The following is a 14,446-nucleotide window of genomic DNA, read 5'->3' on the forward strand; positions in this document are numbered from 1 at the left end:
TCTGAGGAACGGCTGCGAGAGCTGGGCCTCTTGAGGCTGGGGAAGAGAAGACTGAGAGGGGCTCTTATCAATGTGTACAAGTACCTGAAGGGAGGATGTCAAGGGGACAGGGACAACCTCTTTTCAGTTGTCCCGTGTGACAGGACATTACTCAGATGAATAAATTCCTCCTGTTGGCATTCACTTCCTCTTTTCAGTATCGAGATCTGTGCAGGTCTCACAACACCACAAAGGTGTACTTTGGGCTACATATTCTTTATGATCCTAGCTGTAGTATGTGATAAACTAGATGAGCTGGGATCGCTGAATGAGACATCACTTTAGATCCCAGCTGCCATCTCTCTCTTGGATTTTCAGCAGTGAAGGTGCAAATATCATAGCACATGGAAGAACATACCTGCTTGCAGGATCAGCTGCTTGGAGCTGCACTGACAGGCATGGACTTTTTGGCATCTCCACATTTGCCATACAGATTGGTGTTGCAAGGTGTGCCTGGTAACCATTGGGCAAAGGTGCCTTTCCTGTGGAGACTACCTTGCACGAGTAATGAACGGCATGGTAATCTGCAGGGTTGAGCCTGGGTCTCCCACAGGGGATAGCCACACCCTAACTCCAGACTGCTGGCAGCAGCCTAACCAACTTGCCAAGAAGCCATGAGCCTGAAGGTGAGCCAGCAAACCTCCTCTGAAGGCATCTCAGGTATCTCTGTGGAGGACAGGAGACAGGGTTGCCACTCACTGGTGGCTCCTTCTCATCCCGACATACGTAACAGCCGGAGCTTTAGTTTTGTGAATGCCAACAGGAGGAATTTGTTCATTTGTAGCACTGAGCAGCAAGGCAGCGGAAAGAGTAATTAGTTGGTGAGGGCTCCCAGATCTTGAGCTGAAGCAGGCAGTACTGAAGGTTGGAGTATGCAGGCCCCATGCTGTGATACCACAGGGCTCTTGAACAGGGTTGGGGCTTTAGCAAATAAATAATCCAACCTGGCTTTTCATTTTTGCTTTTTGGATGAGGGGAAAGGAAAAAAAAAAAAGAAAAGAAGGTTATGAAGGTGCCAGGTTTAGCCAAGGCAAAGGAACATTTCTGTGAGCATGTGGGTTCCTGCTCATTTCCGTGCGGGTGTTTGACTTTCAGTCCTCGTTGGCTCCTATCTCTCAATCGCTCTTACCACAGGAAAACGCTTGCTGCTTACCACGTCATTCTTCGCACACCACAGACACAGTTCAGAGGGTTTTCAGGCAGTGGCCCTGGTGAGACGCATGGCACGCGTGCTCGCAGTGGTTCGTACCCACTCCTCCCCGTCTCCCTCCCCCCATCTTCAGTGGGTTCCTTTGTTTTCTTAGCGAATGACATCTTGCAGGGGAAAGCAGGCACCTCCTCTTGTGGTTTGCATCAAATGCAGTACAGTAGGCTCAATGCCGTATCTGCTTTTGCAGTGACTCCATCCTGTGCACCCTCACAAGTCATTCTTGCGTTGGGCTCCTTCAGCTACATGAGGACCATGAGTCGGGGTGCAGAGAACCCCGTCTGTGGTCACGGAGGTGTGAAGCACTGTGGCTCTTCAGTTGTTCAATCTCAAAAGGTGAATCAGCATCTAAATGATCTTCCTCCCTCAGGCTACTCTCTTGGGGTGTCCCTGATTTAGCATCGCAAGTAAACCGCTGCGCTGTTGCAGGGAAAATGTCCCTAACAGACACTGAGGGTAAGACACCTCTCAGCTAAGTTCAAATGTCTACAAATGCATTCTCTGGTCTGGGACAGGCCATCCAGGCTCACTCTGTAGTGTGTGGACACCGTTAGGCTCTTGCAGGACTTCGCTGATCCAGCCTCGATTAGGTGTCAAAGGAAGACAGCCCGTGTTGTCCTTTAGCAGTGATTGGCCATTTCCACACATCTGACTCTGCAGCCACTTTGAGGCAGTAGACTGCCTGTTACAAATATGCCTGATAGTGAAAAGGAGCATTTTACTCTTTTTCTTGAACAACTTTGCAGAGTGCCAAATCATTCTTTTAAGTACTGACCCGTTGATAAAAACTACAAGATTCACAGATTTCAGTAGAGCTAAACACAGTCAAATCCATGGACAATTTGCCTCTACAAAGCATTCTGTGACATAGGTCGAAAATATAGATAGCATTTGGCATTTGAATTGCTCCTACAGTCACAGAATAGCTATGGTTGATGATCTTTTCTATTTATGGGTTGAAATTCCCTTAGGGAACATCCCCTCCAAGAAAAGCACAAGGTAGTTTTAACCGCTTTTCCAAGCACCTTTGATCTTCGTCCCCTGTTAATCACTTTGATGCCTGTTCTCCAATTGTACACAACATTTTATTAAACTGTACAAACAGCACTGACATTTTAAAAATTTGTGTTAACTGTTCTAATTAAACATGATGACCCGCTGCACAAACTGTAAGCACAAATTCCCCCCTGTATTTCATATAGCATAAAGAGTGATTTCACAAAAGTCACTGGGCTAACTCTGCTGGGGAAACCTTTTTAAGGACAATCTACTTTTCTTGTCAACTTTAGGCAATTCTGCTGTGGCCCTGTAGGGTTCAGTGCATACAACCACTGATAGCAACATCCAGGCAATGGTTGCACAGCCTGCAAGGCTGGATTCGTCCCACAGGGAGGGCCAAGTTAACAGGCTCCCTGTACAGCCCATGGAGCCAGAAAGGCATCTCTGAAGGCTTTCTGATTTTGTGATGGCTCATCCTCTAGAGCTTCTCTTCTCTGCAGACTGGAAAAGTTCATACAACAAAGCTCTGAATTTACAATCTTCAGTTAGAGCCCAACATCAGCTGGGACAACTGCCTAAGTCTAAATTATTACAGAACCCTTTATCTGAGCTTTAACTTATTTTTGACCCAACATTGAACTGGCCTGTCAGTGACATGCAGTAACTGGGTGGTTCTGGATCTCTCCAGCCTCAGAAAACAGTGTGTCTTATTTTGAGAGGATACCAGTATGAAAGGATCACGACCAAGATTTTTTTTGTTTGCCCATCTATATTTTCATAGACTGTAAAGGCAGCAAAACATCATGAGGTGGAACGAGAGGGCCAACCTCACCCAATGTGCTGTCCTGCCCCATGGCTGCTCCGTGCAGTTTGTTGACCTGTGTCTGCTATCAGTTAGTACATTATTTAGAGCATTACAAAGTATATCAGCCTTTGGAAGGACCTTTCAAGTAAAATAGGCCAGTGAAATGATGGGAAGGCCAATCTTATGATGCTTAAAAAATGATTTGAGGAAACCTCTTCATCATTTCTGATTCAGTTTTAGGATAAAACTGCAGAAAACCCAGTCCACATTTTACTCTGAACATGGTACATGTGAGGACAACAATTAAAGCTTTAGAATAGGAGTTCTTAATCCTTTCTTGTGGACTGTAACTTCTTCTCTGCTCAAATGCTAACATAAACCTACATGCATCTTGACACTTGCCACTGCAACGATCCTCCTTCAGAGTTGAGCCCATAGCTCAAGAGCCTCTGGTTGAGATATATGGCTACTGGAACATACACTGACAGAGTCTCTTTGCCCAAAGAGATCTTAGGAAGCAAAATTGAATCCTAGCACTTGTGAAGATTATTTTTGAAGTGGGAGGAGAGGTAATTTGCTTCCTCAAAATTTCTATGCACACATACACCATTCTTTTAATGTGCAAGTGGAGGTTTCCAAGCCAGTCTGAAACCTACCTAGATGCCTTCAGGCCCTGAGCTCACCACTCATCCTTCAGAAAGAGGTGGGGTGAGGTGCGAATTGCAGGATTGGGCACCAACATCACTGGAAGCTTAAATAAGTTTGGTTTTACTGACAGGGAATCCCACTGGCTGTGCATACAAGTAAAGGGGAACAAATTTTGCCACCTTCTCCTTTTCAAATGCTCTCAACTACAAGAACATCCAGAAAAGAGAAAAAAGAGACCAAAAGATACAGGAAAAGGCTTCATCATTAGTGAGCAGTGGCTGGCATCTGCTACAGGCTGGAACAAGCTGAAAGACTCCAGGCATAGTGCAAGCTTTCACTGATGTGTTTTTCTCGTAGGTCCTTGGTAAAATCCACCATGTACAGTCTTCAGCTGACAATGTTACTCAAGCCATCACGGAGAATTCCTTTAGTAAGAAAAGCCCTGGGTAAGGCAGACCTCAGGAAAATATCTTCTCCATTTTAGGGTTCACAAAAGAAAAGTTGCTGAACATATTTTGGTCCATGCTGTTAATCAGTGCTCTGTCAGCACAGGACAGTCTAGGCTTTTCATTCAGAAATTCCTTGTCGAAATTGCTATAGTCACTTGGAGATTTCTTCAAGAAAAGGAAAAAAAAGAAAAAGGAGAATCAAACCACTAATATTCAAGTCTCTATTAAAATGGTACTGGTCACCTGAAGCGACTTTCTATGGACTCATGCACATGCATGACTTACCAGGATTGCAGAAGCTGGATATCAGCTCAGCTAAGGAGCTCGCAATGCATTTGCTCTCAGTTTTTTGCACTATGTTACTGTAGCCCAAGTGATGCACAGTAACTTGTCAAGTTGCAGTGACCTGCTGTATATCTGAGCCCTAGATATACAGCAATTAGTGATAATCACTTGATTATCTCCATCCTATTAAAGTAATAATTGGCATAGAATTTATACAGGAGGCACTGGGGTTGTGATCCCATGAATTCTGCATGGCAGTGGTATTACAGCTTTTGAGCAAGGTAGTCTGAACACATCAATTAAATAAGGCTATGACGGACAGCAAAATGAAAGTATGCATTTATCAAAGGAAATTAATATTATTATTAACAATAAGACAGATGCCATCCTGAATTAGTAGACCATCTGGTTACCTGAACTGTTTTTCCCTCTTTATTCTCTGCAGTGCAATGACAGATAATCCCTGCAGAATGGGTTGTGGTATCCATACCCCTGCTATGGTGAGTGCAAGAGTGATGAGTAATTAATGGCTCCTCATGTCTGAGGATGCCAGATCTAGGCTCTTTATAGCCTTCAGAAAGGCATAGTCATGATGACCATGACAGGTAGCCCAGTCAACAGAGTTTTACATAATTCACAATTTATCTTCCCATTGACTGTACAAGGAGTGAGGTTCTGGCAGATTCAAACTGCAGATAGTTTCAGCCCTTCCTATCTGACATACACAACATACCACGCAGCCTGATAAGCAACAATTTAATGTGAGTAAGAGCCAATATTTTCCATTCTCACTGCCTAAGACCAAGGTCTTTTATCTACTTTTAGATGGAAAAGCTGGGTGTGCAGAGCAACTCTAAAAGATGATCTTGAAAGTGTGGGGCATTTTGAAAAACTTAACTTGTGCCTTAAACTATTGGCTTTAGTTTAAGACAGACATTTATCCGTCTTTAAAACACTAACTGTATGTGTCCAAATAGGCCTGGAGGTCTCTGACATTAAAGACTCATTTCTGAAGAGTTTGGACAATGTCCCTAAGTAAAGGGGGTGAAATATTATTGCAGGCCTCGCTTTGGATTACTGCTAGCAATGTTGAACTTACTTAACTCATGTGTTAGAGAGTATAAATACTTTGGGAATGAATGATTCTGGAATAAAAAGCATCAATATGTGAAAATCAAAGGAGTTGCATCCTTACCACTCTGGGTTTGAAAGGAGGCTCCATCTTTCTTTCTTCTAAAGCCTCCCAGTTTATTTCCCGAAAAAAGGCATGTTGGCGGATGTTCCCTCTTGCTCCCAGTCTCCTCTCAGGTTCTCTCACAAAAAGCTAGGATTTTGGAAAAAGAAAAAAGAATTATCTTCCTCCTTTATTTGCAACACTGCATTGATTGGGATAGCTCTACCAGAAAGGGTCTCAGACTTCAAACTCAAGGAAGGTTGACACAAGTGTGAAGACTCTTTTATGTACTGAATTAGATTCTTAGCCTAACATGCCAAAACTGAGAGATCTCAGCCATATCTTTCTTTTGCAAGAGTGAGAGGATAAATTTGCTACCTTGGCAGCTGAGCCGAACCTTCAGCATGTGTGTCAGCATGCAAATGGCAACTACATATATGAAATCTCTGTTCTGCACCTGCAAGTTTTTGTGGGTGATTTCTTGTAAGAATGCAAATATTTATAGCTGAAATGTGAGCACCACATGTGGAAATATTAATCTAGCTTATATGGGGTTGGATTTATTTCCTACACTTTTAGATGCCAGTGTGCAGTGTTTGATCTACAATTTCCTTTATAGTTAAAGGAGAAAAATAGGAAACTTGGGAGCAAATCATCTGATCTCCTTTACATAGTTACAGATGAGCTGAAAGACACTCTGGAAGTGCTTGCTTCTCTCCACTGACTAGCTCAGATGTCGTCTACTTTGTCAAAAGATTCCCAATTCAGATAGTTTGTGCTTGCTGCACATAGCAGGCTACAGGCCTTGTGGAGGAATAATCCTGGTAAAGATATGAAAAAGCTAGAACTAGAGGCATATGTTTTCACCATCAGCTAAGTGCAGATCTGAGCCCAATCTTCACCTTAGTATAGCCTGTGTTATCATAGACACTTCCATGGTGATGCTGGAGCTATTGGGCTCCAGAAACATCTCAATTATTTTTCAGGATTTTCAGGAGTGCTAAATGTTCTCAAGCTCTTGTAGATGTTAGTGAGCAGAATATAGTGCTGAAATATTGCTTCAACGGTTCATGTGAATAGTGAAATATCTATCTTTATATCTGCAATAAAATGTCTGGGGCCTCCAGACTAGCTGGCCAGGAGAGCATCAAGTCCTAGATCTCTCTAAGGTTAGTGGAGACAAATGGTTGCAACACTTGATAGTAGGTGGCTTGAATATAGTCAATATATCCTATTTCAGAATTAAGGGCATTTTTTCAAAAGCATTTGGCTGCTATTGTATGTCATCTCAAAATCCTCTTGGTTATGCATTAGAGTTTTCTGCTAATCCACTTGGCCATCAGTAAGCAAACAATAATTATCACTCAGCAAAGAAGAAATATAAATATCTAATGCCAAAAGTAGCTGCAAAGGAATCTGATGTATGGACAGTTGAAGGCCTATTTGAAAAGAATCAGATATTGAGGTTTGGTAAGCTTCAAGGAAAAAGGACTCATCAAAACCAATGTATCCTACAGACAACTGATTACATAGCAGTGCAGATTCCCTAGGTTAAATTCTGTTCAGATGATAAAGGCACTTAGCAGGACAGAATATTTAACTCTACAGGGTCACTGGCAACGAGACTATATCATAATGGAGATTTTTTTTTTTTTGTCTTTCTATGTGCTTTTTAGGAAAGACAGGCCAGGAAGGCGAGCTGGTGGAGTTGCTCTTTATTTGAGAGAGCAACTGGAATGCATCAAGCTCTGCATAGGGGTGGAGGAGGAGGAGGCAGTCGAGAGCTTATGGGTAAAGATTAAAGGGCAGGCTAGCATGAGGGACACTGTTGCAGGTGTCTGCACCTAACCAGGAAGAGAAAGTTGATGAGGCTTTCTATAAACAGCTGGAAGTAGTCTCAAGATCATAGGCCCTGGTTCTCATGGGGGGACTTCAACCACCCTAACATCTGCTGGAGGGACTACACAGCAAGGCACAAACAGCCCAGGAGGCTCCTGCAGTGCATTGATGATAACTTCTTGTCACAAATGGTGGAGAAGCCTATGAGGAAGGGTGTCCTGCTGGACATTGTCCTTACCAACAGAGAGGGACTGGTTAGAGATGTGAAGGTTGGGGGTAGCCTTGGCTGCAGTGACCACGAAATGGTGGAATTCAGGATCCAGCAGGAAAGAACTAAGGCAACAAGCCGGATTGCAACCCTGGACTTCAGGAGAGCAGACTTTGGGTTCTTCAGAGATCTAATTGGCGGAATCTCATGGGTTAAGGCCCTAGAAGGAAGGGCGGTCCAGGAGAGCTGGCTAGTGTTCAAACATCACTTCCTTCAGGCTCAAGAGCGGTGCATCCCTATGAGTATGAAGTGCAGCAAAAGGGGACGGGCAACCTGCCTGGGTGAGCAAGGAGCTCCTGGCCAAATTCAGACAGAAGAAGAAAATACACAGAATGTGGAAGAGGGGACAGGCTACATGGGAGAATTATAGCAATGCAGTATGAGTACGTAGAGATGCTGCGAGGAAGGCTAAGGCCCAGCTGGAATTGAGTCTGGCAAGGGATGTCAAGGACAACAGGAAGGGCTTCTTCAACTACATCAGCAGCAAGAGCAGGACTAGGGAAAGTGTGGTCCCGCTACTGAATGGGGCGGGGGCCCTGGTGACAAGGGATACAGAGAAGGCAGAATTACTGAATGCCTTCTTTGCTTCAGTCTCCACTGCTAAGGGCAGCCCTCAGGAATCCTGTAGCCTGGATGTGAGGGATAAAGTCTGGAGAAGGGAAGACTTTCCTTTGGTTGAGGAGGATAGCATTAGAGACCTTCTGGGCAAGCTAGAAATCCACAAATCCATGGGCCCAGATGGGATGCACCCATGGGTACTGAGGGAGCTGGTGGATGTTGTTGCCAGGCCGCTCTCCATCATCTTTGAAAAGTCCTGGAGAACTGGAGAGGTGCCTGAGGACTGGAAGAAAGCCAGTGTCACTCCAGTCTTCAAAAAGGGTAAGAAGGAGGACCCAGGCAACTACAGGCCAGTCAACCTCACCTCCATCCCTGGAAAGGTGATGGAACAGCTCCTTCTGGATGTCATCTCCAGACATATGGAGGAGAAGAAGGTGATCAGGAGCAGCCAGCATGGATTCAGCAAGGGGAAATCCTGCTTTACCAATCTGAGAGCCTTCTAGGATGGAGTGACTGGCTGGGTAGATGACGGGAGAGCAGTGGACGTTCTGTACCTTGACTTCAGCAAGGCTTTTGACACTGTCTCCCATAACATCCTCCTAGAGAAGATCAGGAAGTGTGGGTTAGACGAGTGGACAGTGAGGTGGATTGAGAACCGGCTGAAAGGTAGAGCTCAGAGGGTCGTCATCAATGGTGTGGAGTCTAGTTGGAGGCCTGTGGCTAGTGGCATCCCCCAGGGCTCAGTACTGGGTCTCATCCTGTTCAACTTCTTCATCAAGGACCTGGATGAGGGGACAGAGTGCCTCCTCAGCAAGTTTGCTGATAATACCAAGCTGGGAGGAGTGGCTGACACACCTGGGGGCTGTGCTGCCATTCAGAGAGACCTAGACCAGGCTGGAGAGCTGAGCAGAGAGGAACATCCTGTGGTTCAACATGGGCAAGTGCAGAGGACTTGCAGTTTTCCCTGCAGCTAGGGAAAACTAACCCTAGGCACCAGTACAAGGTGGGGGCTGACCTTGTGGAGAGCAGCTCTGCAGAGAAGGACCTGAGAGTGCTGGTGCATGACAAGCTGACCATGAGGCAGCAATGTGCCCTTGTGGCCATGAAGGCCAATGGTCTCCTGGGGTGCATTGGGAAGAGTGTTGCCAGCAGGTCGAGGGAGGTGATCCTGCCGCTTTACTCAGCCCTGGGGAGGCCTCATCTCAAGAACTGTGTCCAGTTGTGGCCTCCCCAGGACAAGAGAGACATGGAGCTACTGGAGAGAGTCCAGTGTAGGGCTACAAAGATGATCAGAGGGCTGGAGCATCTGCCCTATGAGGAGAGGAATGGCTGCGAGAGCTGGGCCTCTTGAGGCTGGGGAAGAGAAGACTGAGGAGGGATAAGTACGTGAAGGGAGGGTGTCAAGGGGATGGGGCCAAACTCTTTTCAGTTGTCCCATGTGACAGGACAAGAGACAATGTGCAGAAATTGAAGCACAGGAAGTTCCACCTGAACATGAGGGGGAATTTCTTCCCTGTGAGAGTGACGAAGCACTGGCCCAGGTTGCCCACACAGGTTGTGGAGTCTCCTTCTCTGGAGATATTATTCAAGGCCCACCTGGACGCAATCATGTCTAAGATGCTCTAGGTGACCCTGTTTCAACAGGGGGGTTGGACTAGATGATCTCCAGGGTCCCTTGCAACCTTATGGATTCTATGATTCTATTAGAAGTTTAGTGATACAAAGCATAATGATGATTACCACTTCTAACCTTGACTAGCAGACATGCAAGTGTTTGTGCCAAACGATGCCACTGTATGTCCCATAAACAGATATCAGAAATTTCAGTCTGCTGTGGCAGGTCTTCCTGGAGTAAGTGGTTTTGAATACTTTCATTATTATCGTTTCATAGTGATCTCTAAAGCCCTCTATCATCTAAGCCCTCCTGAGCAAAAGGTGTAGTTTGAGAGCCACATACATAATGGTGACTCACTCTGGTCCTGTCATGCTAAAGCTGTTTCTCTGAACAGATGAAGATGACCGCTCTTGTAAAAAGATGCTGGATATTTGATAATTCTTACCTTCACCAGAATTTCCTTTGCATCCTTGTCAAGCCAGCGAGGGTAGAATGGGTTATCCATGCGGATAGACTGGAAAAGCTCCTCTTCATCTTGGCCGTGGAAAGGAGATTGTCCAATAAGCATCTCATACAGGAGGACACCAAAGGACCACCAGTCAACGGAGGAGTTGTATTTCTGCCCCAGCAAAATCTGCCCAAAGAGAGGAGTGACAGACGCAAAATGTCTGATGTGAGTATTTCCACTTCAGAAGGGTGGCCAGGCTGACCCTCCAACAGCTGCTTTGCAAGGAGAGTGATAGCAAAGGTGCTTTTCCCTGTCTGAAAGGTGAGCCAGAGCTCACCTTCAGTGAGCTCTCAGCCAGTACGTCACTGTACTGGCTCTTGAGTCAACCTGCCCACAGCCAGTGGTACAGATGTTGTGGTCCAGGGAGCTCCAAATCACAGCCATACCTGGGTGCCAAAAGAGTCCAAAGGACTACAGATAACAGGCTGTATGTTTTGCTAGTTACTCTTCAGTAAACTTAAAAAAATCCTTGGCTACCAAAAAAGTGATGCAAGTCTTCTTTTGCCTGCTCTCTAAATTACACCACCAGATCAAATCAGGCTTGTGAATTCCACTGTTGAAAGAGAAGCCAGATGCCTAGGTAGCATCTGTGGACTGATTTAACTCAAAAAAGTTGCATTTCAAAACCCCAAGTTTGGCAGTGTGAGAGTGCATTAGGAGTGTCAGTCAGTGGAAATGTTGTGCTTCTCTTCTGCCCCAGAAAAAAACCTGCCCAAGGAAAAAAAAGAGAAAACAACTGCTGATATGTTCTCTCAAGATAATCTCAAAAGCTGTTTTCCTCCCACTACCAAGCTGAGTTTCCATTGCATCCATATTATACCAGGCAAAATGCTTGTTTGTGTTGTAGGAAACTGAGGATACACCTAATTTTCATTTTTCCCTGACAGTAAATCCAGTGCTGAAGGTTTGGAACAGTTTGAACAAGCTAGCAGCTGCTTTACAATGTACCCTTGAGCTCTTTTCCAGGGTCATATATCATTATTCTGGATGCCCTGCTTGCTTGACTACTCTAAAATGTTCCCACTGAAGCTTTCTGTGCAACAAATGACAAGATCCAACAGAGCTGGAGCCATAATGAGATTCCTGAGTACTGGTAAGTATCTCCAGTTCAGGATTTAGGGGAATTTCTGTTCATTTTTTCATTTTTGTGCAACGTGATAAAAGAAATGGCAGCAAAAATGGCCAGACAGACTCCATCAATCCCTATCTAGACAAAATCTGCATTGTGCAACATCTACAATTTTGTTTTTGAGAGAATCTGATAGCATAGTCTTCTGTGATGGAGTGACTGGCTGGGGAGATGACGGGAGAGCAGTGGACGTTCTGTACCTTGACTTCAGCAAGGCTTTTGACACTGTCTCCCATAACATCCTCCTAGAGAAGATCAGGAAGTGTGGGTTAGACGAGTGGACAGTGAGGTGGATTGAGAACCGGCTGAAAGGCAGAGGTCGTCATCAGTGTTGTTGGGTCCAGTTGGAGGCCTGTGGCTAGAGGAGTCCCCCAGGGCTCAGTACTGGGTCCCATCCTGTTCAACTTCTTCATCAAGGACCTGGACGATAGTCTCCTTCTCTGCAGATATTCAAGGCCCACCTGGTTGCAATCCTGTCTAACATACTCTAGGTGACACTGCTTGAGCAGGGAGGTTGGACTAGATGATCTCCAGAGGTCCCTTCCAACCTTACCAATTCTATGATTCTATGACAAAGGGACAGAGTGCCTCCTCAGCAAGTTTGCTGATGATCCCAAGCTGGGAGGAGGGGCTGACACACCTGAGGGCTGTGCTGCCATTCAGAGAGACCTGGATCAGGCTGGAGAGCTGGGTGGAGAGGAACCTCCTGAAGTTCAACAAGGGCAAGTGCAGGGTCCTGCACCTAGGGAAAACTAATCCTAGGCACCAGTACAAGGTGGGGGCTGACCTTGTGGAGAGCAGCTCTGCAGAGAAGGACCTGAGAGTGCTGGTACATGACAAGTTGACCATGAGGCAGCAATGTGCCCTTGTGGCCAGGAAGACCAATAGTCTCCTGGAGTGCATTAGGAAGAGTGTTGCCAGCAGGTCATGGGGAGGCCTCATTGTGTCCATTTCTGGGCTCCCCAGGACAAGAGAGACATGGAGCTGCTGGAGAGAGTCCAGCGTAGGGCTACGAAGATGATGAGAGGGCTGGAGCACCTGCCCTATGAGGAATGGCTGCGAGAGCTGGGCCTGTTCAGCCTGAGGAAGAGAAGACTGAGGGGGGATCTGATCAATGTGTGCAAGTGCCTGAAGGGAGGGTGTCAAGGGGACGGGGACAAACTCTTTTCAGTTGCTCCGTGTGACAGGACAAGAGGCAATGGGCAGAAACTGAACTACAGGAAGTTCCACCTGACCATGAGGGGGAATTTCTTCCCTGTGAGAGTGACGGAGCACTGGACCAGGCTGCCCAGAGAGGTTGTGGAGTCTCCTTCTCTGGAGATCTTCAAGGCCTGCCTGGATGCAACCCTGTCTACCATGCTCTAGGTGACACTGTTTGAGCAGGGGAGTTGGATTAGATGATCTCCAAAGGTCCCTTCCAACATTATCGATTCTATGATTCTATGATCTTGAGAAATCAACGTGGTCAAACTGCGTTTGCTTATAAGTAACATCCTCAGTGCTTCAAACATCTTTGTAAAAATATAACCCTACTGCAATCCAAACCATAAGGTATTTCATTTCTAATCCTCTCTACTACTTCAGATGTGTTTTTGCTTCACACAGAACAAGACATCTGAGAATCCTGAAATCATAATTCAGTCCTCCTTGGTAACCCAATTCCTTATTCCGATAGGGCTCAATTTCGGCAGAACTGTGAAAGCCCACCATGCATTAGTCAGTTTAATACACGATAAACTGCGTTCCAAGCAGCAAGACAGAACTTGAGCTTAATAATCACCATTTGTACTTTTACAAGCTATTCCCTAAGGTAAATGAGACTCTATAAATCACATTTAAAAGGAACAAAACAGGATGGGGCAAGGGAATAATTTCACTCCACTATCCATAGTAAAGAAAACTTTCTGCTATTGTAAACCATTTGATCACATGGAAGAAAATGAGTTTGTGGTTGAGAAGCTGAGAAGAGAATATGGGTCTGACAACTTTCCAGTGATATAGATATAATCAGTTAAATTCTTTTTTTTTTCTTTTCTTTTTTTTTTTTTTTTTTTTTGCCTAGAGTAACTGAAACTTAGCTAAAAAACGTGGCTCCTCTCACGGGACCTTAGAAACATCTTTTATTCTTCAAGAAAGAGCATCATTTCTTCTTTGAAAACCACCTAAGCAATAAAACAGAGCAAAATTATCCTTCTTCTTTCATTTCCCTCTTTAGAGCTACAGATGCTGTGATCCAGCAGTGAGGTCTAGTGTGAACATCCTATGGGAACAATATAGCAAAGGTATGCATGACAGTTTCCAGGATTTGTGAGGCGAACAGTGAGGGTCCAACCTTCTGTAGACCTTCTGAAGACATATCTCTCGTTCAGGACAACAGGATGGAAGAAGAGTTCAAATATCAGAACTGATACGGAGAGTACTTGGAGGTCAACCTCAGTCAATCTATTGGGTTGTGCCTTTTGGTGTCAGCTGGAAAGTGAAGGCTACAGCTGCATGTGACAGCTGGGCAGCATTGTGACCATCTCCCTGGTATTTTTCCCTTCTAAAAATGTAGTCCGATATGAACTTCTCAACCTTCCTTTTGGAGGGAGGGAGAGAAAGTTCATCTCATCTGCTTTTAGATATCTGCTATGGAGATACATCTTAACCATCATTAGATTCTTTTCTAGTAAAAGAAGAGAATTAGGCCAATGCAGTTAAACATCTGTCTGCTATAAAATAAAAACACCTATTTATCTCCTTCAGCTACCAAGGAACCTAGACCACAAGTTCATACCTAGGTGTCTATATTGCAGATGTCTAAAGGCAAGTGTGATGGCTGCGATCTCTAGGGCCCTTATCAGAATTTTGGGGCTGGAGAAGTGAATAGTTAAACTTAAGCCATGATACTTGCTCTTGAGGCCATAGCCTGGTTGCAGCATGA

The 14,446-nt window shown here is 45.2% G+C and overlaps 1 protein-coding gene across 2 annotated transcripts in view; it reads right to left on the reverse strand.

The window, feature by feature from the left end:
• Positions 1 to 4,156: 4,156 nt before the first annotated feature.
• Positions 4,157 to 14,446, reverse strand: part of PRKCQ (protein kinase C theta) — a 47,973-nt gene continuing 37,683 nt past the window's right edge. The window contains exons 15-17 of one of the 2 annotated variants that reach the window (XM_062594906.1): positions 10,332 to 10,520; positions 5,628 to 5,756; positions 4,157 to 4,312 (exon numbers count right to left, since the gene is read on the reverse strand). In XM_062594906.1, coding sequence (XP_062450890.1) covers positions 4,157 to 4,312; positions 5,628 to 5,756; positions 10,332 to 10,520 — 474 coding nt within the window. The remainder of the gene's footprint in view (positions 4,313 to 5,627; positions 5,757 to 10,331; positions 10,521 to 14,446) is intronic. The other variant, XM_062594995.1, reaches the window with a different exon arrangement.

This window comes from Rhea pennata, chromosome 1 (assembly GCF_028389875.1).
Source record: "Rhea pennata isolate bPtePen1 chromosome 1, bPtePen1.pri, whole genome shotgun sequence".
NCBI lineage: Eukaryota > Metazoa > Chordata > Aves > Rheiformes > Rheidae > Rhea > Rhea pennata.